Genomic DNA, 24,166 nt, shown 5'->3' with positions numbered 1-24,166 from the left:
GGCTAACTGGGTGACTCTTGTGAGTAAAGTCTAGAGATAGATGTGTGATTCACAGGCATAGAAGTTGTCATTGAAACCAAGTGTGTATCATGAAGAAAGAACAGAGCACAAGCCTGAGATGCAGTGCCAAGCTTGTCCAACCTGCCGTATTGTGTTATTGTCCTGTTTTGTTTTGTTTTAGCCTTTTAGCAGCCTGAAGCCATGGTTTTCAGTTTCTGTCTCTAGAAAAAGAGGGTTAAGTGGAAAAAAGGGATGAGGAAGGGGCTTTACTGACCCAACCAAAAACAGAAACTATGAACCCATGGCTGTATCCTCTCCCTTGGACACTCCTGCTGGGCAGCTCACCAACTCTATGAAGCCCTGGAGCAACTAACTATGAGTCTTAGCAACTCATCCTAGCTCCTCCTTGATCCCAATGCCTTCTCCATCTTTTGTTTTTTGAGACAAGGTCTCACTCTGTCACCCAAGCTGGAGTGCAGTGGTACAATCACAGCTCACTGAAGGCTTGACTTTTACTTCCCAGGCTCGGATGATTCTCCCACCTCCTACTGAGTAGCTAGGACTGTAGGGCCATATCCCCATGCCCAGCTAATTTTTTGTAGAGACAGAGTTCCACCATGTTGCCAGGCTAGACTAGAACTCTTGGGCTCAAGAGATCCACCTGCCTTGGCCTTCCAAAGTGCTGGAATTACAGGCGTAAGCCACCATGCCTGGCCACCTTCTCCATCTTTGAAAGCTAGACCCGGCTTTGATGCCCGTAACAGCATAGTCCTCTGTGTCCTACTAACCAGAGATCTACACCAAATCTCTGACTTTTGATATTGCCCTAGGACCTCTTACGTCTGACCTTGCTGAGGCTGTACCCACAATAGCCTGGGGCTGGGCTAAATGCACTGGCATTCTCCCTCATCCCCATATTGTGCTTGGTGCTTCACTTTTTGCCCACTGCTGGCTGTCCACGTGTCCTCACCTCTTTTCCTGTTGTCCTCAGGCCTAGACCCCTCAGAAGCTTGTGTGTGTTCTCTGTCCACTCTCTTTCCTGGCTATTGATTTCAATTATTCAGCTACAAGGAAGCCTGAACTTTCTTGAGCATGGGTCATTGTCTCTGGCTCCAAATCCTATTAAAACTCACCTAAGTTTATTTTCCTTTACCTTTACTCTTTTCTATTGGCCAAACCTCCCTTTTCCTTTTTCCTATCCCCTGTCTTCCTCCAGAGTGATCATTACATCCCTAAAAGAGTGTGGTCATCACCCCCAGGTAGAAGTTGGCGGGGCTTCCACTACTGCTAAAGCCAGTAGAAGCTGAACTGCCTGATAGGCATACCTAGGATACGACCCGGCCCCTCTTATCCCACTTACTGCCATTCCTCTGGCTGCTCTGTTTTGGACTGAGTTTCAAGTGCAGCCTAAGTAGGCCAGACACAGTGGTTTATGCCTGTAATCCCAGCACTTTGGGAGGCTAAGGCGGGCTATCACCTGAAGTCAGGAGTTTGAGACCAGCCTGGCCAACATGGGAAAAACCCATCTCTACTAAAAATACAAAAACTACCCAGGCATGGTGGCAAGCACCTGCAGTTCTAGCTACTCGGGAGGCTGAGGCACAAGAATTGCTTGAACCCAGGAGGTGGAGGCTGCAGTGAGCTGAGATGGTGCCACTGCACTCCAGCCGGGGTGACAGAGCGAGACTACATTTCAAAAAAAAAGTTCAGTCGAAGGAAAAGGCCTAGCCCTTGACATCTAGGGTGCAGGGGAATCGGCAGTGATAAGAGAAAGTCTCCTGGATATGCCTGGAAGAGGAAAGGCTGGAGCCTTAAGATTTGGGGCCATGAGAGCCACACAAAAAGTACCATTTACCTCAGCATAGAGGTGACCACAATCCTACTTTATTTAGAATTTTAGGGCTGAAGAGAAAAAAGGTTTAGAGATATTTCTTCAGGGAAGGAAAGTGAGCAAATAGCACAACCAGGCAAACCACACAATCTAGACATACTTTCCCAAGTAAACAAACCGGGAAGCCCAGAGCTCACAGAGGTGGAGAGCAGAGCTTGGGGTGGCAGAGAGGTGTTCATGTGGAAGGAGGCAGGACCACAAAAGAAATGTCTATGAGTTCATCCAGGGTAGAGAGGATTCTGGGGAAGGGGACCTCCTTCCCCATGCTGTCTCTGCCCTAAGCCCTTAATGAAGCGGGAGAGGGAAGTCTGCCTAGGACCTCATCTGGTCAAAGATTTGCAGCAGGAATAGGGAAGGGGTGGAGGCAGAGCCACTCTGGACATGGGAAATCACAGTTGCAGCAGACAGCTAGCTCCAGTCACTCCAGGAGCTTGACATAATTTGCAGGGAAGAGTCCAAAGTGGCCATGGCAACGTCCCCGCCACCAGCCCTCGTCCACCATCTCAATGTCAGTGATGACGTCATCTGGATCAAAGGAAAGCTCATCACTTCCCTCTGGGGAGAAAGTTGAGGGAATATTAGAATGGTCAGACACGAATCTCTTTCCCCATGTCCCCCTGCCTTGTATCGGGGCCTCCAGGCACCAGGGTCCTCAGGCCACTCCCAACCTACCTCCTTGGTAATCATATAGGGCCACAGCTGAGATCCCCAGAGCCCCAGCCTGGTAGCCCGATGATCCTGCATAATGAGAAACACAAACATGGTCTCATCAACTTAAAGAAGGCAAACAGAGAAAGCTCCTGATGGGTCAACAAAGAAATTCTTCTTCCTCTTACCCTCCCCTGGACATGACCAAATTCTCCTGCTTCTCCTCCCACCACTCACCAGCCAGAGTGGAGGAAAAAGACCCTTCAGGCTCAAGCACCTCCTCATAGTCCCCCTCTGGTTCATCCTCCTGCTCAGGCCTGTCCATATCCCCAACATCCTCATAGTCATTCTCAGGCTCGGGCTCAGGCTCTGCTTCATATACTGGCTCTTCCTCCACCTGGAGGCCTTCTGGAGTCCTAGGGGGTAGAGCAGGGGGCTCCTCGTTGTCCTGAGAAGAGACAATGTGAAGCCGTGTGACTTCCACTCTCCAGGAGGACTCAATGAAGGACTGCTAAGATCCGCCTCCCTGCCCTTCACCACCCTGCCTCTTCTCCCCTCCACACTTGCCTCTGCCTACCAGCCCCTCCTGGGGGACACAGCCTTTCATCCATCCGTCTTCACTCCTCAACTTCCTCCCACACCCACCACCCAAAACACATTCCAGAGACAATGAGAAGAAAATGTAAAAGGTGTGAGGGGAGGGAAGTGGAAAGCAAGTCAGATTCTTTGGGAGACCAAGGAAACACTGAAGCAAAAGCACATTGTTGAGCTACCACTGCTAGGATAACCTACTGTCCTATTTGCCCAGGACAAAGGAGTTTCCCAGAATGCAAGGACTTACGTGCTAACACCAGAACAGTGCAAGGTAAACCAGGATGGTTGGCCACCCTGAACAGCCCACCTTCCTAAGACTCGAGGAGATGGTGTAGGGGGCAGAGAATCTTTGGCGGTTTCCTTACCTCCGGGAGAGTCAGCCTCACGGGCAGCAACGGCGCTGGATTTTCCCTGCTGGTTATCACAGGCTCAGGCTCTGATGATGGAGGAGTCCCAGCTGGAGGCCAGGCCTATGGAGAATGAAGCATCTCTCAAGTAAGCAAACCTCCATCTTCACTTTTTTTTTTTTTTTTTGTACAGAATCTTGCTCTGTCACTCAAGCTGGAGTGCAGTGGCACAATCTCGGCTCACTGCAACCTCCACCTCCCAGGTTCAAGTGACTCTCCTGCCTCAACCTCCTGAGTAGCTGGGATTAAAGGCACATGCCACCATGCCTAGCTAATTTTTATATTTTTAGTAGAGATGGGGTTTTACCATGTTGGTCAGGCTAGTCTTGAACTCCTAACCTCATGATCCACCCACCTCCTCCTCCCAAAGTACTGGGATCATAGGTGTGAGCCACCATGACTGGCCCATCTTCATTCTTTTTATTTTTAATTTTTTTTGAGACAGGGTCTCACTCTGCTGCCCCAGCTGGAGCATAGTGGTGAGATCATAGTTCACTGTAGCCTCAAACTCCTGGGCTCAAATGATCCTCCTCTCTCAGCCTCCCAAGTAGCTGGGACTATAGGTGTGCACCACCATGCCCAGCTAATCTTTAGTTTTTTAAAAATATATATAGGGATAGGGTCTTTCTATGTTGCCCAGGTTGGTCTAGAACTCCTGGCTTCAAGTGATCCTCTCACCTTGGCCTCCCAAAATGCTAGGATTACAAGCATGACCCACCACATCATGCATGTCTTCACTGTTACATTTATGAGGAACACCTTCTCCTGCTCTCTGCCAATTCAAATGGAACTCATTCTTCAAGACGGGCTCCAACCTGAAGTGACAGTCCCTTCCTCTTAGTTCCTATAGCAATAATTGGCTGTACTGGCTGGTGACTTGCTTTCTGTTGTACTATGTAAATCTTGGAGTTTTCTTTCTAACATTCTGATATATGAGGCCCAATTACGTGAGACTGAAGTCTTCTAAAGTCAGAGACAACAGATGCTGCCCAACCCAGGGGAGGCCTTTGCCTTATTTTCTGCCAATGGTTTGGACCCCTTAGGGTCCTGTCTGGGCAAGAGATCTTGGATATGGATCCTGAAGGGCCAGGCACTCACCTCTGAAGAGATTTTCTTGGGCAGTGGGGCTGGTACCGCTGGCTCCTCTACAGCTACCCCTGGCTGTGGAGCCTCAGGGATCATCTTTGCCACAGCCTTTCGCTCCTGTTGCCTCCTGGCCACCTGCTGTGCCTTCTCCTCTTCCTCTCGCTTCCTCTTCTCCTCAGCCATGGACTCAAATTTTGCCTTCAGCCCACGGGCACCACTAGAAGCTGTGGCCACAGGCAAGAAGAATTAGGGTTGTCTTGGACTGGAAGGTGGGGAAGGGGCGACACTTGAAGGAAGAAGCGGAATCAGTTAAATATCCAGGAGGAGGGACTTGTGGGACAGGAAGGTATTGATAGAGGAACAAGGGGATTATAGGAGGGTGATGTAGCCCTGAGGCCCGGATTTTTATAAAGCCAGGCTATGCAACCTAAGACAATCCCCCTACCTCAGCCTCTGGAGTAGTTGTCACAGCTGCACACCACCAAGTCCAGTTAATTTTTGTATTTTTTATAAAGAGGGGATCTCCCTGTGTTGCCCAGCCTGTTCTTGAACTCCTGGGCTCAAGTGATTCTCCTACCTCAGCATCCCAAAGTGCTGGGATTACAGGCATGAATCACCATGCCCAACCTACTTGCATCTTTTCTAAATTGTAAATGTTGAGGTTCCAACCAGCATCCTCCTCGTCTATATTCCATAAATCTGTATGCCTTTGAGCCACTACTCATCCTCAGCCCCATCCGAAGCTCCTATCCCTATGTGTCCTTCCCAAGTGGTTCCCCACCAGTGCCCCCACCCCACCCCACCCCCACCCCATGCCACACTTTGTTCTCTGCCTCCAGTTCCTTCCCCCACATCACTCTATCTCTCTATCTACTTGACTTGGTCTTTCTCTTTCTTCCCTCCCTCCCTTCCCTCCCTTCCTCCCTCCCTCCCTCCCTCCTTCTCTCCCTCCCTCCTTCCTTCCTTTCTAACAGAGTCTCACTCTGTCACCCAGGCTGAAGTGCACTGGCATGATCTCAGCTCACTGAAACCTTCGTCTCCTGAGTTCAAGCGATTCTCCTGCCTCAGCCTCCCAAGCAGCTGGGATTGTAGGCATGTACCACCACACCTGGCTAATTTTTGTATTATTTATAGAGATAGGGTTTCCCCATGTTGTCTAAGCTGTTCCTAAACTCCTGAGCTCAAGCAATCCTCCCACCTCAGCCTCCCAAAGTGTTGGGATTACAGGCATGAGCCCTGCCTGACCTGGTTTTTCTAGGAGAGCCAGAATTTGGGAACATAAGGATAGGGATCAGGTTTACCTCAGCTAATCCAGGTAGTTAAAGGCATGGAGGAGATAGTCTGGGGAGGAAAACAAATGAGGAAGAAGGTAGCGAGGTTCATCGAGAGTGGATCACAAAACCTCACCGGCTTCTATGGGTGTTGTCTTCTTATAAGCTGTGGTCGGGGCCTCCATTTCATTGAAGCCGACAGCGCTCTGCAGGCAGGAGAACAGCATGTGTGTTGTGGGGGAGGGGCAGGAATAGCGGTGACCTGGAGATGGTCTTGGGGGTCGGGGCCACTGTAGGAGGCATCCTTAACCACTGGATGCTCAAAGGCTGGACAGCATGTTCCAATATTGTTTTGTGGTAGAGAAGGGGGTAAAGAAGTTCTAAACTGCTGGGTTCAGCTACCCCTTTCAAAAGCTCAGTGACCTTAGAATCTCATGTCTCCAAACCCAGTTGCCTAGAATGTAGCAGGGCCCCTGGCCAATGCATGAGGAGAAATTAGTGTAGGGAGGACAGTGGCATGGGGTGGGAAGAGACTTAAGATTGGGTTAAGCAATGCCAAGAAATCAATACAATTTCCAGTCCCACACCACCTTTCCCTGCGGTTGATCTGTGTCTCTGTATGCCTCTCCCACTGTCCCAAGTCAAAGCTCAGGCTTTGGAAGACATGCCCCGTTGATACTGAGTCAGTGCAGAGAGCAGGATGCCAGCAGGATAGGCTCTGGGCACCGAGCATTGCCATCCCCTCCTTCTCCCAGCCTTGCCTCACACTCTTCTCTGCGCACTTCCCTAAACTTAGAAAACTCTTCTTAAGACATTGGTGTTCTGGTGCTTTACCTTATCTACTCGGTCCTTCTGGATTCCATACTGACCACCAAAGCCCTTGGCATAATCTGCAGGATAAAAAGTACTGAGTTACAGGAAATCAAAATGCTGGGAATGTGTGGGGAGAAGAATCAGTGGGAAGAAAGACAGGAATGTGGAAAACAGAGACGTAGGAGGAAATGTGAGAGTCAGAAGATAGAGACATGGATGAGAAGAGAGGGAAACAGATGGGGAAAAAATCTGGGAGAGAATGGAGAAAAGAAAGACGGAAATAGAGAAACATGGAAAGCAAAAAGCAACAGTTAAGGAAAAATGTAAAATAGGAAAAAATACAGAGAGCACTCCAGCCATCCCTATGGGTTCCAAGGAAGCAGTAAATCTCCTTATCCTCTGTGATGACAGCAGAGGGCCCTCTAAGACTCATGGCAAAGCATCCTCTGGCCATCACCCAGCTTTCTGTCCTCAACCCTTCCTCAACGCTCCCTTCTCTCTCACCTCCCCGCTAAGCCCTGCTCTTTTTTTTTTTTTTTTTTTTTTGAGACAGAGTTTTGCTCTTGTTGCCCAGGCTGGAGTGCAATGACAGGATCTCGGCTCACCGCAACCTCTGCCTCCTGGGTTGAAGCAATTTTCCTGTCTCAGCCTCCCAAGTAGCTGGGATTACAGGCATGTGCCACCACGTCCAGCTAATTTTTTGTATTTTTAGTAGAGACAGGGTTTCACCATGTTGGTCAGGATGGTCTTGATCTCTTGACCTTGTGATCCACCCACCTCAGCCTCCCAAAGTTCTGGGATTACAGGTGTGAGCCACTGTGCCCAGCCTTTTTTTTTTTTTTTTTTTTTTTTTTTGGAGACAGAGTTTCACTCTTGTTGCTCAGGCTGGAGGCATAATCTAGGCTCACTGCAACCTCCACCTCCTGAGTTCAAGCGATTCTCCTGCTTCAGCCTCTCAAGTAGCTGGGATTACATGCATGCACCACCACACCCAGCTAATTTTTGTATGTTTAGTAGAGACGGGGTTTCATCATGTTGGTCAGGTTGGTCTCGAACTCCCAATCTCAGGTGATCTGCCTGCCTCAGCCTCCCCAAGTGCTAGAATTATAGGTGTGAGCCACCGTGCCTGGCCGGCGTAGGCACTGTTCTTAATCCTGCTGTTTTCCTCTCTCCCCTCACTACCACCACCCACGCATGCGCTTACTGTCCACTCACCCCCTGCTCTGGACATCTGGCCCCTCTGTATTCTGGGGCTCCTGGGTGAGCTTCCAGTAAGGAAGGAAGGAGAGCCCTGTACTATCTGTGACATTCCCCCTTCCAACCCCAACTCACCTCGCTGGGACTCGTGTTTCTCCGTCTCTCCCTTGTAGTCATATCCCAGAGCTGCCTTGTCGCGTTTATCCTTCTCCACCCCGTACCGGCCACCAAAGCCACGAGAGTAATCTATGGTAGAAGGAGCAGTCATGAGAGCCCACCCTTAGGCTCCAGCACAAAGGGAAGCGCTGGTCAAGAGAGGCCAGCAGGAATGGGTGCAGAGTGTTAGGGGCCTGGAAAAAGAGCAGGGATTGAATTCAGAGGAATTAAAGAGAAATCATGCCCTAAGTAGTCTTTCTGTTGTTGTTGCTGTTGTTGTTGTTGTTGTTGTTGTTGTTGTTGAGATGGAGTCTCGTTCTGTCACCCAGGCTGGAGTGCAGTGGCTTGATCTCTACTCACTGCAACCTCCACCTACCAAGTTCAAAGGATTCTCCTGCCTCAGCTTTACAAGTAGCTGGGATTACAGGCATATGCTACCACACCCAGCTAATTTTTTGTGTTTTTAGTAGAGATGGGGTTTTGCCGTGTTAGCCAGAATGGTCTCAATCTCCTGACCTCATGAACCACCTGCCTTGGCTTCCCAAAGTGCTGGGATTACAGGTATGAGCCACTGCGCCCAGCCCTAAGTAGCCTTCTAATTGAATATTGCTTACCTTTTCCCTCTCTCATTTCTATCCGAAGATGAGAACATTCCCATTTTCAAGAAGGGGCAAGCATAGAGAGTGAAGAGATTCCCAGAAAAAAAGGGCAGATATATGAAATGTATGCCTTTCCCCTACTCTTATATAAGCACATAGAAATGTCAGATAAAACATAACAATTTTGTTTTAAAGAGTGAAGCTCAGGCCAGGCATCATGCTCACGCCTGTAATCCCAGCACTTTGGGAGCGGAGGCAGGAGGATCACTTGAGGTCAGGAGTTGGAGACCCACATGGCCAAAATGGTGAAACCCTGTCTCTACTAAACAATACAAAAACTATCTAGGTGTGGTAGTCTGTGCCTGTAGTCCCAGCTGCTTGGGGGTCTGAGGCAGAAGAATCACTTGAACCCGGGAGGCGGAGGTTGCAGTGAGCTGAGATCACACCATGGCACTCCACCCTGGGCAACAGAGCAAGACTCTGTCAAAAATAAAAAAAGAAAGAAAGAAGGAAGGAGGGAGAGAGGGAGGGAGGGAGTGAAGGAAGGAAGAAAGGAAGGGAGGGAGGGAGAGAGGGAGGGAGGGATAAGCACAATGGCTCATGCCTGTTATTCCAACATTTTTGGAGGCCAAGGTGGGTGGATCACCAGATCAGGAGTTTGAGACTAGCCTGGCCAACATGGCCATCTCTACTAAAAATATAAAAATTAGCCAGGCAGGGTGGTAGGTGCCTGTAATCCCAGCTACTTGGGAGGCTGAGGCAGGAAAATTGCTTGAACCCAGGAGGTGGAGGTTGCAGACTCCATCTCGAAAAAATTTAAAAGAAATTCTGTAGTGATGAGGTCTCATTATGTCGGCCAGGCTAGCCTTAAACTCCTGGTCTCAAAGGATCCACTCACCTCAGCCTCCCAAAGTGCTGTAATTACATGTGTGAACTATCATACCTGATTAGATTTTAAATTCCAAATGTAATGAATAGGGATTAGAATCAAGGGTCTGGGTTCTAATTTCCATGTAAAAATGGGGGAGGAGGGAAGAAAACCACAAATGAAGCTGTCTCCACTCCTATAAGAGAGTGCTAGAAAAATTCTACTCATTTATCCAGGAAAATGGCGAGGGGGGCTTTTAGCCTGTTCAACATTTGATAGGGGGAAAATTTGCTTATGAGACTTGGAAACTCCAAGCCTACACCTGAGTGTAGAATGCAAATACACACACACACACAAATTTTTTTTTACCACTTATGTGATGCAGGAATTCTAAGCTGAGAAATTAAATACTGATCCAGGAAAATATATATTGTGGAAAGAATAAGAATAAGAAAGATGATATGAATATGAGACAAAGTGATCTCAAGACAAAGTGCATTATAAGAGACAAGAAAGACATGATACAATGATAAAAGAACAATGCCATTCATCAGGAATGTGCATGCTGGTATAAACCTATTCACAGAATCAAAATGCATGAAGCTCTTAAATAAAACAAAAATTTTAAACACCATGCGTGGTGAATGCCTGTAGTCCCAGCTACTCAGAAGGCTGAAGCAGGAGGATGGCTTGACCCCAGGAGTTTGAGACCAACCTAGGAAACATAGCGAGACTCTACCAGACACACACACACACACACACACACACACACACACACACACACACAATGCAAAAGCTGACAGAAGTAGAACAAGAAATAGACAAATCTATAACAGTAGTTGAAAATTTTAACACCATTCTTTCCTTAATTGATAGGCATTTTAGGCAAAAAGGAATCAGTAAAATTACAGAAGATTCAAACATTATCAGCTAATAAGACATAATTGACTCTTACAACACTATACTCTAAACTATAGAATGTGCTTTTTTCATGCATATAGAACATTGACCAAATAAACCATGTGCTGGTCCATAAGTCTCAATAAGTCTCAGTACATTTCAAAAGACTGAAATATTAGAAATCATATTCTGATCATAAGAGAATTAAATTAGAAGTCAATTAAATTACTTAGAAAATTAGTAACAACTTTTAAATAATAAATGTGTCAAAGAAGAAATTACAAGAGAAATAAGAAAATATTTTAACTAAATAAATGTTTTCATTTTTGCTTTTTTTTTTGAGACAGGGTCTCACTCTGTTGTCCAGGCCAAAATGTAGTGGCACAATCATGGCTCACTGCAGCCTCAAACTCCTGGGCTCAAGGATCCTCTCACATTAGCCCCCCTTAATAGCTGGGACCACAGGTTTGTGATGAATGAAAATTAAAACATATATAATATTTGCTGAATGTAGCAAATGTATGTAGCAAATGAATGTAGTGTTTAGAGGGAAATGTATAGCTTTTTAAGTGCCCATATAGTAAAGAAAGGAAGGCTTAAAATCAATTATCTAAGTTTCTACCTTAAGAAGCTAGAAAAAGAAAAAAACTAAATCAACACTAAGTAGAAAAACATAAAGATATGAGCAGAAACCCATACATTTTTTTTAAACTGGTAAACAATAGAGAAAATTAGCAAAGCCAAAAACTTGTTCTTTGGAAAAAAAATAAAATTGATGAACTTCTAGTAAGAATAATTTAAAAGAGAAAAAACACAAATAAACAAGATCAGAAATGAAAATGGACATTTCACATCACTAGAAATCTTACAGAAGTTAAAAAGAAAATAAGAGAATATTCTAAATGAACTTATGCCAATAAACCTCACAACACAGACAAAATGAACAAATTCTTTGAAAAGCACAACATACCATACCAACTTAAAAAACAGAAGGACTTGAACTCCTGTGAAAAGATAATAATAAAGAAAAAAAAATGTCCATTACTATTAAGACCTCTAGAATTCATCCAGAAGTAGAGGCAAAATTTCCCTGCATGAGGTACTTGCTAAACACCAGGGCACATGAAATTCTCATAAAACAAATATCCTTCTCCTTCACTGAAATAAGTTTATAAACAAATATTACAAACCATTGAGGAAATAAATAACCATGAGGAAAAGCAGATTAGTTAGAAGAACTGGCACAGTCAAGAACTGTAAATAATATAAAATATGAAAGAAACTATAAAGTACATATTTAAAATAATTAAAGAGCTTAAAGAAGTGGAACAGGGAATTGTAATGAAACTGTAATGTCTTACGGAAAATGAATCAACAGATGTGCAACAGAGCCAAAGGAAACTTTCGGAAATGAAAATATCTGATATGGTGGCTCATGCCTGTAATCCCAGCACTTTAGGAGGTCAAGGTAGAAGGAAGGAGAGAAAGGAAAGTAAGAGAAGTGGAGGGAAGGGGAAGGAAGGAGAGGGAAGGGATTTGAAAGTTTAAAATAATGGATAGCTTAAACCATAATGGAATACAGCTGAAGGGAGAATTAGTGAACTTAACCTAGATCTTAAGGAATTACCCAGAATGCAGCACGGGAACATAAAGAGAAGAGACAAGAGGTATTATTCAAAGAGAAAATATCTGAGAACTTTATATAATGAAAGTCACATCTGAGGTTGAAAAAGAGCAATACGTCCCACATAGGATAATAAAAAATAGGCCTAACACCTAGACACACCCTAATAATGCAGAATATCAGAGACCAACAGAAAATCTTTAATCAAAAAAAAACCCCAGAGAGATAAGACATGTTATTTACACAGGAATGATAGTCTGACAAGAGAGATCTCAGAAACAACGAAATAATATCTTTGAAGTGATGATGGGAAAATAATAAGAATGATGCAAAATAGACATTTTTCAAAGACTGAAAGTCATTTCATAGACTCATTAAAAGGCTTATTAATGGATATATTTTAGCAAGAAGAAAATAGAAGATGCAAAGATGAAACAAAGAAATACAATAAGCAATGTTGAGCTAGAAAATAGGTAAATACCTTGGTCAATTTAAATAAGCACTTACTAAGTAATAATAATGATTAATTTTTGTGGGGTTTATGAGATGGAACCAATAATAAGATGGAATAATAAGATAAGATGAAACCAATAATAAGATGGAATAAGATGGAACCAATATACTGAATGCCAACAATATGGTTTGTTAAAAGAAATGTAGTTAAAATAGTCTATGTATCTTATATACTGAGGAAGAGATTGTGATTAATTTTTTTTTTTTTTTTTTTTTTTTGAGATCAAGTTCCACTCTTGTTGCCCAGGCTGGAGTGCAATGGCGCAATCTCGGCTGACTGCAACCTCCTCCTCCAGGGTTCAAGTGATTTTCCTGCCTCAGCCTCCCAAGTAGCTAGAATTACAGGCATGCACCACCATGCCCAGCTAATTTTTTATTTTTAGTAGTTTCTAAAACATGGTTTCTCCATGTTGGTCAGGCTGTTCTTGAACTACCAACCTCAGGTGATCTGCCCACCTTGGCCTCCCAAGGTGCTGGAATTACAGGTGTCAGCCACCACACCCAGCCAAGATTGTGATTAATTTTAAATTTAAGTCAAAAATGCATGTTAAAATTTAGGAACAACTTTCTAAAATAAAGGAATAGAATACCTTACTTTCAATCCATTAGAGGAAAAAGAGGGATTTGAAAACTTAATATTATAGAAAGCAATAATGGAGAAAAAGAGAAACAAGTATACACTGGGATTAATAAGTATATAAAATAGTGCTGGGTGTGGTGGCTCATGTCTGTAATCCCAGCACTTTGAGAGGGCAAGAGGGGAGGATCACTTGAGATGAGGCCACCTGGGCAACATAGTGAGACTCCATCTCTACAAAGAAAAAAACATTAGCCAGGCATGGTGGCGCACACCTGTAGTCACAGCTACTCAGAACGCTAAGGTTGGAGGATTGCTTGAACCCAGGAAGTCAAAGCTGCAGTGACCAGTGATCATGCCACTGCACTCCCACCTGGGTAACAGCACAAGACCCTGTCTCAAAAACAAAGAAACAAAAAAAAGTAAAAAATACAGCGGTGAGCTGGGTCATGGAATTTAAAAAGCTGGTGACAACTGTTGGAAGATAAAGTCTTAGCAGAAGAGCCTGCCAGTCGGATTGCTGAGGCTGAGTGAAGTACAGTTCCTTGCCTTTCTGAGATGTGTGCTTCTCCACTTCTCCTTTATAATCAAAGCCGACTGCTGACTACAGAGAAGAGGAGAGAGAATTGGTTAGAGTCAGAGCCAACAGGTTTTCCCCTCCCTGACCTGTCCTTACTTCCAGCCCAGCCCCAGAGGTAGTTTGTAGGGTCTTGAGGCTGAGTATGGATGCTTAATATAGGAACAGGCTGGTGTGGACAAAGGCTACTATAGAGCAATGAACATAGGCCCTGGACACAGATAGTTTTAGGTTCAAACCCTACATCCCCTATTTATAGTTGTTGAAATTTAGGCATGTTCCTTATATTACTAAGCCCCAGTCTCTTTTCATATAAAATGAGGAGAGGCATGCCTGCCTTCTCTACCTTGACTGTAAAGTGAGAAAAATGATCCCTCTTCATTTGGGATATCATGAGAACTAAATGGGACAAGGTAAATTGTCTACTGAGGTTCATTCACTAACTTAGTGCTTTTCTTCCTAACGAATCCTCACAAAACTGAAAGGTAATACCTAGAAAATTGCCTTGTAAAGTAGAACGCACTCTGCTCATGAAGAGACATTATTCTATTCCCAGCTGATAACGCTGTGCCTCTTCTCTTTCGTTTGTCAATAATGGAAACACAAATATGTGGATTTTGGTGGGATGACTGCAACCAGGAGAGTCTGGATCCTAGCTGGCTCCGGAACTGGACATGTTGCCCAGATACCTAACATTACCACAGAGTTTTGGAGCTTTGTTCTCCATCTAGCTCAGGAACTATGGGTCTCTAAGCAAGTCTGGGTTTTTGCATCTTAAGAACTCATTAACATATTGTTTCTTGATTTACATGACACACTGACTGGGTGATTCCATTTGCGGCTTGTGAGCAAAAGATGTAAGAATCAGAGATTACGTAAAGTCAGGCAGGAGGGCGACCAAGATGGAACAGGGAATTCCATCCTGATTCTAGAACATTGCATGCTCCATATTCCACTATTGCCTTTAAAAATGTCCTTCTACGTCTTCCCTTGGCTTTATAGTATGTTTTAAACTTTCCTGGTTTTGTTTTTCATGGTTTTTCCCCCGCTATGATGCAAACAGTTAATGTTCTAGAACTTAGCTTTAAGGATTCATGCCCACCTAATTAACAACTGTTTGTTAAAAAAAAAAAGAAAGAAAAAAGAAAACATCTTAGCTAGCTGTAAAGGAGATGTCCTCCCTCTGTGTGCAGCTGCAAGGGAGGAGACACCATTCTGAACCATGAAAAATAAGTTCAAAGAATCCGACCTAATGAGGCATGGAGCTAAACACATCAATGAGTTATCAATCTTACTCTCCTGTCAACAATACACTGCTGTAATGATACTGTACTTTTTTTTTCTCTTTAAAACAACATTTTGTTTTGTTTTGTACAAAGCAGTCTTTAAAAATACCTGGACTTCGGAGATTGATGCTAGGTCCTGTAAATAGTAACTGTTACTTTCTTAAAAACATTGTAACCCTAAATAGTTGTTTAGCTTGATTATTTGCTGCCCTGGTAATAACATAAACTCTGTTTTCCTAAAAGGCATGAGTATTTATAAGGTTTTGATATTAAGCCAAAAGAGTTTTGCTGATTCTCTGTTTTATCTTCATGCATATGAGTATAATAAAAACCAGGGGTTTGAGGAATTCCTTATTCAAACAGACAGTTTGAGAGTCTTCTCCTTATTTGAATCACTGTCTTTCAGCTCAGTGTGTGGTTTCCAACATTGGCACCAAGGAACTTGCTGAGGGAGGTATCCCTATAATGGTGTCAGGTCCTCACAGCATCCACTGCCCTGTCTTTCAACAAAGAAGCATGGGCCTACATCCAGGGGTGAGTGTGGGCACGTTTTACATGACTTGAGGTGGATGGTGGGGAGACAGAGTTGTCACTTACCTTGTCTGCTCTGTCCCTCTCAACTCCGTACTTTCCCCCAAAGCCTTTGGCAGCATCCGTCTGAGAAGAGTGCTTCTCTACCTCAGCAACGTACTCATGGCCCACTGCACTCTGAGAAAAATCAAGGATGGACTGACTGAAATGATAAAAATGACCTTAAAAAATAAATACATTCAGATGAGTTAAATAGAAGACAAAACTGATTTAAAAAAGAAAAAATAAACACAGATACGGAGTGAGATGTAGGCATGTAAGAAATTCCATTCTGGGTTAGATGTACGGCCTCTGACAGTGGTGCCAAGGAATATGTGATGGGAGAAAGGAGATTTTTTCTGGAGACCTGCTCACGCCTGTTCTTCTTTAATACCATTAGGAAGTCTTCATTCTGAACACTGCCATAGGATGGGCTGGGAACCAGGGGATAGAGACTAGGTAGACAGAGCAGTGTTTAAACCAGAAACAAAAAGAGCTAAAACAAGGGCATTGTGCGGCAGAACAGAAGTAGGGGTAGTATGGAGGAGAGACCAAGGGGACTGACTGGATGCCATGCCCGGGATTGAATATTTCACTAGGAGAGCCAGTGCTTTTGTTCTAGATCTTTGCTCCTGTATGGCCATCAAAGTTCAGAAGTGAACTCTCAGGTTTTATATAATATGTGATGTAGAACGTATATACAAAAAAATCACTAAATACACAGTAAAGAAAATAATAAAGAGAAGTTACAACATAGAATACATAAACATTTAAAAGCAGCGAATGATTTTAAAACATATGTTTTTGTCCTCCACTTAGACTCCCTGCCTTCTTGGTCTAGGAGTTACAGTATGGTTGGGGCTACAACAGGCCAGCAGTTCTAATATCTTGACTCTTATTTTCTGCCATGTATATCTTGTGTGTTGAGATCAGAAAATTTGGATACAAATAACATATGGACATTCTATTTAAGAGACCAAATGAATACTGTACTTTTGAATGAGTTTTAACTCATGAGCCAATAAATGAGTCAAAATATATATATTCTGATCTAGAACAAAAGTATCTGGGTGTTCTAGTGAAATATTTTATATATACTTAAATATTATATATTTATATAATATTTAATTATATATATTTATGAACAAACTATACATTTATAATATACCTATATTGTAGCATATAGGTATAATATATACTTATAAATTTATATTATATTTACATTTATAATTCTATTATGTTTATATTTATTTATAATTCTATATTATAAATATAGTTATACATATGTCTATGTTATATAAATATACAATTATATATAAATATGTATTTATATATATATATATATATATATTTTTTTTTTTAAAAGCAAATCTTTCTCTTTCAACTAACCTTGTCCATTCTGTCTCTTTCTACTCCAAACCGACCTCCATAGCCATGGGATGCTTTGGGTCCCGACTCCATCTCTTTCTTCTTGAGAACATCATGCTCCTCTGATACTTTGTTCCTCAGCTGGTGGATGCTGGAAGAAAGCACATGACCAAGGCTCATGTATCCCAGGGAGGTCAACAAACCCATCCTCCCAGAAAAATGGAAGTCTTGAAATCTGTTCTGTTTACTTTTAGTAATAACTTGAGCCCCCAAAATATACTAGTAATGGGTCTAGAAGTAAGAGATCAGTCTGGCCTGCATACCATAGCCTGATCTAAACTCTCCATAGGCCAATAATATTTCCTCTAGTCTGCTATTTTGCTCAGTAAAATAACCTTCTGATCTTCAGTCACATTTTTCATGTTTTTAAATATTAGAGGACAATGATACCTATATTCTGATAACTGGAATGTTCTTTTCTGAATGGATCTGCTTTCTATTGATTAGATGATCTGTCTCAAAAAGCAGAAAAATATTCACATACCATTGGACCTACACATTCTAGTCCTAGGAATCTACACCAGGAAATGACTTTAAATATGGCAAAGCTTAATGTCTAATGATGCTCACCAAAGCATTGTATATAATAGCAATAACTAAGAAACAATCTGGGCCGAGCACGGTGGCTCAAGCCTATAATCCTAGCACTTTGGGAGGCCCAGGCGGGTGGATCATGAGGTCAAGAGATCAAGACCATCCTGGTCAACATGGTGAAACCCCGTCTCTACTAAAAATACAAAAAATTAGCTGGGCATGGTGGCACGTGCCTGTAATCCCAGCTACTCAGGAGGCTGAGGCAGGAGAATTGCCTGAACCCAGGAGGCGGAGGTTGCAGTGAGCCGAGATCGTGCCATTGCACTCCAGCCTGGGTAACAAGAGCGAAACTCCATCGCAAAAAACAAACAAACAAACAAAAAAACCACAATCTATATGCCCAATGGTTGGATAATTGTTAAATAAATTGAAATATTACCTTTCATTAGCGTACTAGATCATTAAAAATAATGCTTATAAAAACAGCATTGGGAAAATTTACTTATACATTAGTAGTATTTTTTATACTTTTTGGTCATGAATTAAGATCTTCTGTCCTCTCTCCACAGGCTGATGATTCCTGAGAAAACTAATAACTAATGAAAACTAACTAACAAAATCCACTCACAAGAATTGCTATAACACTTTAAGGCTCAAATGATTCTGATTTGAAGGGACACCTCTATCCCTAAGAGAAAGTAACACCAAAAAAGGTATTCTTACTTCTCACCTACTTCCATCTTTACCATCAAGGTGACTGCAACACTTGAGAGGATGGAGAGCCATCTCAGCCAACCTCTTTGGCTTGAGGATATGAAGTGATCGCTCAGCAACAAGTGGCAATCAGATCTGTTACTTGGACATATATAAGGATCTAGGGATTCTTGGAAACATTTGGGCAAGAGAACCCTAAATAAGAGATTTGACTTTCTGCAGCAAGCAGTGAGGGTTTAGGTGGTGAGATAGTGAGGTTACTGGGACTTCACCAGCTCAGGACAACCAGACACATTGATTATATATAGAATGGTTGTCTCATAGCAGAAATTGTCTTCTTTTATGGAAGAATAGATCCATCTGGTGGCCTTTAGTGGATAATTCCATTAAAGGTCTTTTAAAAAGTCTTCTAGGCCAGGCATGGTGGTTGACGCCTATAATCCCAGCACTTTGGGAGGCTGAGGTGGGTGGATCATGATATCAAAAGATCGAGACCATCCTGGCCAACATGGTGAAACCCTGACTTTATTGAAAATACAAACAATTAGCTGGGCGTGGTGGTACACGCCTGCAGTCCTAGCTACTCGGTAGGCTGAGGCAGGAGAATTGCTTGAGTCTGGGAGGCAGAGGTTGCAGTGAGCCGAGATCATGCCACTGCACTCCAGCCTGGAGACAGAGCAAAGACTCCATCTTAAAAAAAAAAAAAAAAAAAAAAAAAAAGCCGTCCCAGCTTTAGCCACAGTTAATTTTAGAAAGCTGGCTATGAATCAGATGAAATTAAGCTAAGTGCTGGAAGAACCCCCTGTTCCCATGCCTCCTCTAAACTCTCTGGCAACAATGAAAGCAGAGATCTTGTGTTGTTAGTTCAACACCAACACTGTCAAAAGCTACTGGTACCAAGGACATGTAAATGACTGCCCAATATCTTCCAGCTGAAGTATTCAGATGAAAGACGAAAAACTGGTGCCAAAATTTACTTTCAAATGGAAAAAAATCTGCAAATTTTTAATGAGTATAATTATTGTTAAATGGGCTATAAGTATATTATAGTTAAAACAAGTTTTGAAAGGGATTAGAAAATGATATTCAGGGACATTCATCTAATGGATAACAGAAAGACTAGTCAGGTGATCATACTAATAGATGATATAATTTGAATGAAATTGTTAAGGCCCAAAGAAAACCAACTTCTTCTTTAGGTTATAGCTGAAGTCATTCTAAACAGGTCTTTTTATTATTATTATTATTATTATTATTATTATTATTATTATTATTATTGAGACAGAGTCTCGCTCTGTCACCCAGGCTGGAGTTCAATGGTCCAATCTCGGCTCACTGCAATCTCCACCTCCCTGCAATCTCCGCCTCCCAGGTCCAAGCAATTGTCCCACCTCAGCCTCCCAAGTAGCTGGGACTACAGGAGTGTGTCACCATGACTAGCTAATTTTTTGTATTTTTAGTAGAGACGGGGTTTCACTGTGTTAGCCAGGATGGTCTCGAACTCCTGACCTCATGATCTGCCCACCTCGGCCTCCCAAAGTGCTGGGATTACAGGCATGAGCCACCGTGCCTGGCCTATTTCTCTTTTTTTCTTTCTTTCTTTTTTTCTTTTTTAAAGGACAGCAAAGTTGAAAACTACATGATTTCTTGACTTAGCATAAAGCTACAATTATCAGTGCAGTATGATATGCTGTCAGCAGAGAAAACAGATCAAGAGAACAGAATAGAGTCCAGAAACAGACCCACGTGTATGTGGTCAAAGATGCCAGGTAAGTCCATGGGAACAGTATACTCTTCTAATAGTACTGAACAACGAAATAATCACATGCAAAAAAAAAAAGAACCTCAATCTTGTCCTCACACTGCACAGAAAAAACAACTTGAAATGGATCATAGACTTAAATGTGAAATCTTTTTTTTTTTTTTGAGACGGAGTTTTCACTCTTGTTACCCAGGCTGGAATGCAATGGTGCAATCTCGGCTCACCGCAACCTCCGCCTCCTGGGTTCAAGCGAGTCTCCTGCCTCAGACTCCCGAGTAGCTGGGACTACAGGTGCGCGTCACTGTGCTCAGCTAATTTTTTTGTATGTTTAATAGGGACAGGGTTTCACCATGTTGACCAGGATGCTCTCGATCTCTTGATCCGCCCGCCTCGGCCTCCCAAAGTGCTGGGATTATAGGTGTGAGCCACCGTGCCCGGCCTTAAATGTGAAATCTAAAACTATAAGTCCTTTAGGACAAAACATCAAAGAAAGTGTTCACAATTTTTGGGTGGGTAAATATTTCTTAGACACGTAAAGCATTAGCCCCATAAGTTTTTTTTCCCATAAATTAGACTTTATCAGGATTAAGATCTTTTTCTCTTAATAAGATGCCATTAATAAAATGAAAAAGTGACCGGGCATGGTGGCTCACACTTGTAATCCCAGCACTTCAGGAGGCTGAGGTGGGTTGATCACAATGTCAGGAGTTCAAGACCAGCCTGGCCAATATGATGAAACCCTGTCACTACCAAAAATATAAAAATTAGCCAGGCATGGTGGAGGACGCCTGTAATTCCAGCCACTCAGGAGACTGAGGCAGGAGAATCGTTTGAACCTGAGAGGCGAAGTTTGCAGTGAATCGAGATCACGCCACTGCACTCCAGCCTAGGTGACAGAGCAAGACTCTGTCTCAAAAAAAAAAAAAAAAAAAAAAAAACATGTTAATTTTTGAAAAATAATAAAGTGGAGAAAACATTAAATGAAAGAGACTTTGGGCATTCGTAAAGAGGTTTATGAAGTGACTGTAGTATTATTAAGGCCAACTTATAAAGTATTTTGTCATTGTAAACATAATAGCAAGCAACCTTAGGGAATGGCAATAGTTTAGCTCATGGGAATTAGTATTTTATTTCAATAAGAGAATTATTGACAATATTGTTTATGAGACAAAAACAATATGATATAATGGTTAAGATTTCAGCTCATGGAGTCAGACCGAGCCGAATTCAAATTACTACAGTGAGTATCCCTCATCCAAAATGCTTAGGACCAGAAATGTTTTGGATTTAGGATTTTTTCAGATTGTGGAATATTTGCATCCATATAATCAGATACCTTGGGAACGAGACCCATGTCTAAACGTGAAATTCATTTGTGTGTCATATACACTATACTAAGGAAAATATTAAAGAAGATCTAAATAAATGGAAGTAACTTTATTTTTCCCTTAGGGATACTGAAAAAGCTGTTGTGCACCTGCATTTTGACAGTGATCCATCACATGTAATCAGGTGTGGAATTTTCTACTTGTGGTATCATGGGCTTTCAAAAAGTTTCAGATTTTGGGACATTTTAGATTTTGAATTTTTGGATTGGGGTGCTCAAATTGTTTCTCTGTATCCTTGAACAAATTACTAAACATTAATATATCCATTCACTTTTCTGTGAAATCAGGATGGCAACATCATCTATGATATAGGGTTGTTTTGAAAAAATACTTAGTGTTTTGCATGACATATAATAGCTTAATAAATATTGGCCATTAATCTTAAGGCATAGCCATGGCTCTCCCCAGTACCCCTGTGAGGTAAACAGGGATGATACTATAATCTCCAGTCACCACTGCAAATCAAGATAGAATGGCAAAATATTATTACTCTCTTCAGCAGTATGAGCCCTTTTATAGCAGAGCTGGAACTAGTCCCTAGAGCTCCAGAATTCTATTTCAATATTCTTGGCACCACACCATTCTTTATTTCCATTTGCTATAAAATATCAGGGCACAAGAAAGTGGACAGGGCCACTGAGGCAGACATCCTATGGTTATAGCACAGTAAATATTTAATCTAAAGGCCAGACAGGTTCCAGGAAGTGCTGAAAGATTATTCCAGAGTGGTGCCATTCAGTGTGTGGTCCACAAGCTGAACTGTTTCTGTTTCATAGAGAAATAAGAAGAAAAACTGAGAATATGTGTTTAGAAACTTTTATAGCAATTTGACATAGTGATTTTATTCTTTTCCTTTTTCTTTTTTAGAGATGGAGTCTCACTGTGTTGCCTAAGATGGAGTGCAATGGCTACTCACAGACACAGTCCCACTACTGATCAGCACTGGAGTTTTGACCTGCTCCATTTCTGACCTTGGCCAGTTCACCCCTTTTTAGGCAACCTGTGGTCCCTTACTCCTGGGAGGTGGGAGGGCATCATATTAATTCAGAATTTAACATGGAGACCCAATCAGCATAGAGCACTATTGCCCAGAATTCCTGGACTCATATGATCCTCCTGCCTCAGCCTCCTGAGTAGCTGGGTCTACAGGAACAGACCAGCATGCTTGACAACATTATGATTTTTGTATCTGCTGGAATTTTAAAATAAAAATAGTGTTTGTACTGTCTGTCTTATTTTTTCCCATTTATTTTTCCAGAAATTCAATTTTATTTTATTTTATTTTATTTTATTTTATAAAAGTATCAGTGTGTGACAGGTTTGAAGATAAACAAACTGGTCAAGGGAAAATACACCCTTGAGTCTTGAGAATGAATGGTCAAGAGTGGAGGAAAGAAGGTGGAGGGAAGGGTGACAGTTCTTGAAAACCAGGCAGTTTCTTTACAGAATAGATAAGGAATGGATAAGACTATTTGAGTTATTCACTGAATTACCAAATTACTACCCAAACTTAATTTATTTGAGACAGACCTAAAAAGAGACATCCCAGTGTGGGGAAAGGTAGTAAGATTAGTAAGAACTGCAATACTTCCGTTTCCTGCTTTTAGTCATCTCAGCTCTACAGCTACTGTTCTTTTTTTAATTATTATTTTTTCATTTTGGGATCTGTCAGTGTTAGAATCTACAGCTACTGTTCTCCTCTCCAATTTCCCCCCTCCTTTCCAAGGACCATGGTGATTCCCATCATATGAAGACTGGCTTAGCCCACACTAGCCAGAGAGAATCCCAAAATTTTGGAGACTTACTACTGGAAAAGTCTTCTAGAGGTCTCTTTGATCCAGATGGGCAAAATGAGAATCAGAGAAGAAAAGAGACTTGTCTAAGTCTCTTTTGTCTAAGGTCACCTGGTCTGTTACCAGCAGATACCAGGTTTGGTAAATGAAAGATGAGTAAGGGTTTTTTGTTTGTTTGTTTGTTTGTCAATATATGCAACATTTATTCTATCTGATAGATTCAGCTAGGTTAACAAGGAAGCGTTCAGGGTCACTGCATTGTACAACTCCAGGGAGCACCAGTCAGTGATTTGTATACAGGAGTTGTGCTGTAACAGTCCAGGTAAACACACTTAGGACAAAAGAGGGCCGCTGTCTGTTTACATGTTTGTTAGATTTTAGAAAGGAAATCTGATTAAACTAACCTATATTAACAGGAAACAAAACTAACATCACTGAGCTGCTCAGAAGTGCTAAGTACTGCACTAGACCTTGGCTATTCCATTGAATTCTAACTATATATCTTCAGGGTGGCTATTTTTTTTTCTTTTTAGTTACTTCATTTTTTTATTAGGGTTGCTATTTTTTTTCTTTTTCCCCAATGTCTACTATATTGCAAGTCATCACAGCAGAGTGTTGGGAAAAGTTTTCAATTAGCAGTAATCACACCTCAGATAAACCTCATTGGCTATGATACCACCACTGTGCAAGCTAGGGTTGCTATTCTTATCCCCGTTTGATAAAAGCCTGAGGTTCAAAAAAGTTATGTGACCAAATTCACTTTGCTAAGAGTGGCAGAGTCAGGAATTGAATCTAAATCTATCTGATATCCAAATTCAAGCTCTTTCCATAAGATTACGGCAGAAATTTAGGAGTCTTCCTTAAAATATTCTACTCCTACCTCCTATATATGAAACAGGCACTGGGAGAAAAAAGGTACGAAGTGTGTATCCCCATTTTAACAGTTCCCAGAATACTAGTGCTGAGTGGC

The 24,166-nt window shown here is 42.3% G+C and overlaps 1 protein-coding gene and 1 pseudogene across 1 annotated transcript in view; both read right to left on the bottom strand.

Moving 5' to 3' along the window:
- Window positions 1-1,862: 1,862 nt before the first annotated feature.
- HCLS1 (hematopoietic cell-specific Lyn substrate 1) overlaps window positions 1,863-24,166 on the bottom strand; it is a 29,382-nt gene continuing 7,078 nt past the window's right edge. The window contains exons 4-14 of the mRNA XM_003941640.4: window positions 16,967-17,096; window positions 15,605-15,715; window positions 13,694-13,748; window positions 8,043-8,153; window positions 6,732-6,787; window positions 6,034-6,103; window positions 4,639-4,850; window positions 3,499-3,603; window positions 2,777-2,987; window positions 2,564-2,629; window positions 1,863-2,446 (exon numbers count right to left, since the gene is read on the bottom strand). Coding sequence (XP_003941689.2) covers window positions 2,310-2,446; window positions 2,564-2,629; window positions 2,777-2,987; window positions 3,499-3,603; window positions 4,639-4,850; window positions 6,034-6,103; window positions 6,732-6,787; window positions 8,043-8,153; window positions 13,694-13,748; window positions 15,605-15,715; window positions 16,967-17,096 — 1,264 coding nt within the window. The 3' untranslated portion in view covers window positions 1,863-2,309. The remainder of the gene's footprint in view (window positions 2,447-2,563; window positions 2,630-2,776; window positions 2,988-3,498; window positions 3,604-4,638; window positions 4,851-6,033; window positions 6,104-6,731; window positions 6,788-8,042; window positions 8,154-13,693; window positions 13,749-15,604; window positions 15,716-16,966; window positions 17,097-24,166) is intronic.
- On the bottom strand, window positions 23,760-23,889 carry LOC120367308 (U4 spliceosomal RNA; annotated as a pseudogene).

Source organism: Saimiri boliviensis, chromosome 8, assembly GCF_048565385.1.
Source record: "Saimiri boliviensis isolate mSaiBol1 chromosome 8, mSaiBol1.pri, whole genome shotgun sequence".
Taxonomy (NCBI): Eukaryota; Metazoa; Chordata; class Mammalia; order Primates; family Cebidae; genus Saimiri; species Saimiri boliviensis.
Note: the sequence above shows the minus strand (reverse complement) of the source record. Positions and strands in the feature narration are given on the sequence as shown.